Source organism: Gadus macrocephalus, chromosome 22 (genome assembly GCF_031168955.1).
Source record: "Gadus macrocephalus chromosome 22, ASM3116895v1".
Classification (NCBI taxonomy): Eukaryota; Metazoa; Chordata; class Actinopteri; order Gadiformes; family Gadidae; genus Gadus; species Gadus macrocephalus.
Genome location: NC_082403.1, coordinates 18273 through 22360, shown reverse-complemented (window position 1 = coordinate 22360; position 4088 = coordinate 18273). Strand labels below are relative to the sequence as shown.

The 4088-nt window shown below is 46.5% G+C and overlaps 1 protein-coding gene across 1 annotated transcript; it reads left to right on the top strand.

Annotated features, from left to right (window-relative positions):
• The first annotated feature begins 840 nt into the window (after window positions 1-840).
• On the top strand, window positions 841-3551 carry si:dkey-154b15.1 (uncharacterized). The gene is made up of 3 exons (XM_060043080.1): window positions 841-1447; window positions 1558-1649; window positions 1775-3551. Exons 1-3 carry the CDS (start codon window positions 1258-1260, stop codon window positions 3170-3172), a joined length of 1680 nt encoding a protein of 559 aa, XP_059899063.1. The 5' UTR covers window positions 841-1257; the 3' UTR covers window positions 3173-3551.
• Window positions 3552-4088: the final 537 nt, after the last annotated feature.

Sequence of the window (4088 nt, the reverse complement as noted above, 5' to 3'; positions counted from 1 at the left end):
TAAAGGCAGAGGACATTTAATCAAACAATGTGTTTTCTATTGAAATAAAGATTTAACACAAATACTTATGTTGGAAGTTTTTATTTGTTACATAAACAACTAATGCACTGCACCCATATGATATTCTGGTTCCTTTTTTTATGAATCTGATTGATGGCTTACTTTTTGGTTCTTGCACATTTATTGTGGTATAATTGATCAAAATCGATTCAACATCAACATGTGTGTTAAACTGTGTGTTAAAATGTACCCTTTTTTTTTTTTTAAATCCTAAACAATCCAAACAAAAGCCTTTCTAACTCAAACGTCTCGCTTCATTCACCCATTTGTAACCTAATACCATAACCGAACCATCTCTTCCCTGAAGTTACCAGTAGTTAACTGGACCTTTATTGATGGGGTCCAACTGCTATTCCACAGGGTGAAAGAATCAGCCTTGTTATATTATTTCATGCTCGGGCAGAGAAACTGTACGGTTATACAGAGTTGGTCGAGGCGTCGGGATATCAACAGTGTTGCCAGCTTGGGCCCGATTTCACGCCCAATCTGGCAACCCTGGTTATCAATCAAGTCCGTTACAGACGTTCAAAGGACACGGCATTCACGATCCAGCTGTGCAATGAAGCGCCACAACCGAACAGGCTAAACAGTGTTTGTAGTCGTGCTGGATTGTCAGCCAAACTTTGGTTCTTTGTTGACCAAACAAGAGTACCCCCTAGTCGCCCACTCGTGTGAATAAAAGGGGGGCCCTGAAAACATTCAGCGGGTCTATTTCAAGCACAGACACAAACGCATTTCGTCAAAATCGATTTATCACATGAACGTCCAGGGACTAGACATCCCATTTCCTTCCGGGTGTAGCTGCACGACCCAGATTGCCATGGTTTCGACGATAGGACGTTGAAAAGGCGTGGATAATATAACACTCACCATAAATTACACTTCCGTTTTCGATGGCGCGTCTAATCAAGGTGGTGAAGGCACCTACCATGTCAAAGACTAGTGCGAAGGTGACTTAATGCTTTCCGAAGATTACATTCGATTGTTTAATGAACCAGTTTTGTCTACAAAGCAGTCGAAACTCGCTCGAAATTTGTTTGCCTGTGATCTGAAACTTCTCCCTGTAGGAGACCACAAATTAGCATGCTAACATTTGTGATGTAACTTTTTTGGAGGCAAGCGATCGTTTAAACAAAGCTTGTTCCATGCACTGAGTTTACTTTCGCTTTCGACTAGTGAAGTTCGGCTGGTGTAAACATGGCGGTGGAGAAGAGGGGGGTCGGGGTGGAGGTGCTGGGGGTCCCGAACTTGTTGTCTAATGATCGGACGATTGATAAACTCCTGATCCACTTTCTGAGACCACGGAACGGAGGTGGGGAGGTGCGGCGGGTCATCTACCCGACGAGTGTACCCGGGCAAGCCCTGGTCATATACGACGAACCAGACGGTAGGTCGACTAGAACAAATGAAATACGTGTTCGCTCGGTTAGGTTATTGGATCATAAAGGACAAATATTGTTGACTTGGTTACAAACAAAGTTGTATTACCCCCTACAGACGCTTCACGCGTCCTACAAAAGAGCCACCATGAACTGGAATTTGGGGACCGAAAATATCCCGTGGAGGTGAAACCTGTCGACAGACCCGAGGTAAACCATAACCACAATCACATGGTAAAGTTTTAACACACTTCGAGATGTTAGGGAGTGTGTGTCTGCAAGACACGTTTTAATCAGTGTGTGTGTGCTACTGTTTGTGTTTACCTTGTAATAAGCTTGACCTGCCAGTGGAGGCCACCCTGAACATAGGCATGATCGATGATAAGAAGGCTCTGAGTCGACTTATTGACATGCATGGCCTTAAGATCATCGGCAGTCGAGGCAGCCTGGTACGAGTTCAGGGCTCCATGATGATGCTGAGGTCGTTCAAGGCCGAAACCCAGAAGATGCTGGAAGCACAGACCTCAAACCTGACCCGACCCTCCTCATCCTCACTGGGACAAAGTATGTCGCCCCCTGGTGCCGATTCCAGGAACTCCATCAATGGCAGCTCAGCGCAAGCTCAACAAAACCACCGGAGATCCACAGAACCACGTTCCCTTGACAGCCCTTCCCCTACCCCCTCTTCCTCCAGATCCTCCTCCTTATCAGCGATTGGTCCAGGAGACAGTAGGCAACAAAACCCCTGGAGATCCACAGACCCACGTTCCCTCGATAGCCCTTCCCCTACCCCCTCTTCCTCCAGATCCCCCGTCTCCTTACCAGTGATTGGTCCAGTAGACAGTAGGCACATGCCTCCCAAGAAACCGCCCACTGAGACCTTCATCTTGTCCTCAGTCGTGTTGGACTACGCCCAGCGCCTCAAAAAGCTCGGCATGGACGACATCCTGCAGGGCCATGGCGTCGAGATGGAGGCGGTTGCCATGGATACCGACGTGAGCGGGGTCTCTGTAACGGGGTGGCGCGCACAAGACGCCGCGGCCGATCTCCGACGATTTTTGTCCAAGCTCCAAACCGAGCTACACGTCCGCCAGATTCACCTGAGCGACCTCAGCCACGAAGTCCAAGTGCGCATCGGCAAGCGCATCCAGGAGCTGAAACACAACTACCCGTCGGTGCTCATCAGACAGATGGGCGGAGCCGTCCACCTGATTGGACCGCGGTCGTCATGTGACGAGCTGAAGGAGAGGGTCATGCAGCCGAGGCCTACTGAGTGGCAGCCGCTGGAGTACGGGAGGAGAACGGGGAGGAGTCAGGAGGAGGAAAGGAGTCGGGAGAAGGAAAGGAGTCGGGAGAAGGAAAGGAGTCAGGAAAGATCGACCACGCCAAAGAGGCGGAGCCAATCCGTGCCGAGAAATAGGACGGGGAGAAGGGATGAGCTAGAGGGCGAGGCTACGGCTAAGCCAGCTCCGCTGCCTTCCCTCGGTGGCGGCCATTCTTGGCAGAGAGCCAGGGACCAAGGAGACCAAGTAGACCAAGGCGCCGCTCGGACACCAGAGGTCAAAGGTCTAAGGGGAAGGAGCAACTCCCTGACTAGGACCAGCGCTAAGCCAGAAAAGACCACCAACCACGTGAGCCCGGAGAGAACAAACTCAAAACCCTCAAGGGGTCCAGTTATAAAGCCCTGCTTATTGTCTCACTCACCAATGGTTAAAAAACAATTTCATTTTTAGAGGTAAAATCTTGTCAACTTGTTCTTAGGCATGATTGTATCATAATGGTTCATGTTCCAGTGATTAAGTATGTCTTGGTTCTGTATCCTTCCATCTGCGGTTTGGTTGTGTTATTGATATTGAAGTAACCTAGCATGAATGTGAAGATAATCAGTTTGTAAATTGTACCTAGCTTAATGTAACTTCATTTTTGTATAATCTACACTTTTCATTCTACATTCAGACATTGTAAGGGTATGGATCAATGCACTGAATCACCATATACTCATTTATTCCACAACACCAGATACAAATAATCACTTTTCATTAAGAGAGGGTCCAATTAAAATGCTTTAACATTCAGCAAATAACATAAATTGCCATTAAACCTTTCAAATGACCTAATCAATCTCATTTAATTGTTTTAACACAGGAGACTTTTACTTATTATGTCACGTCGAATGCAACTCCCAATTACCACCACTAGAGGGAGACACTGGCAAGAGCTCAGACACTCCGCTACTCGTTTACCACAGTAATATGTGCTGTAAGATTCAATTCCACACCATAGCTATTATATTCATCAGCATTATTGTTGAAAAGTGTGTGTCTGACAAAGAGTTTTGTGAAAGTAACAATACCCAGCGTAACCTGTCTATCCATGGAGAACTCTAGACCTAAACTTTCGTCTAAAATGTGAACACACCGGTACATTGGACAAACCACACAAATAGTAGGTTATTTTCTATGCAGGAAGACGGAGTTCACCTTGAAAGAGGAAGCAGATGTTAGACGGATCTGTCCTATTTTAGGCATGCAGTCTAGGGATCATAAGACTGACTCAACTTCTAGTTACAGTAAATAGCAGTTCTATATATCCCGAACGCTTTAAACATTCAATATGACGTGTTGTCATAAGTGGAATAAACATAAACAT

Bases quoted from the DNA above. Each gene is read 5' to 3' on its own strand.
- si:dkey-154b15.1 (XM_060043080.1), top strand. From the start codon at position 1,258: ATGGCGGTGGAGAAGAGGGGGGTCGGGGTGGAGGTGCTGGGGGTCCCG. The intron at 1,448-1,557 runs GTAGGTCGACTA...TACCCCCTACAG, and splicing joins CATATACGACGAACCAGACG to ACGCTTCACGCGTCCTACAA. The intron at 1,650-1,774 runs GTAAACCATAAC...CCTTGTAATAAG, and splicing joins AACCTGTCGACAGACCCGAG to CTTGACCTGCCAGTGGAGGC.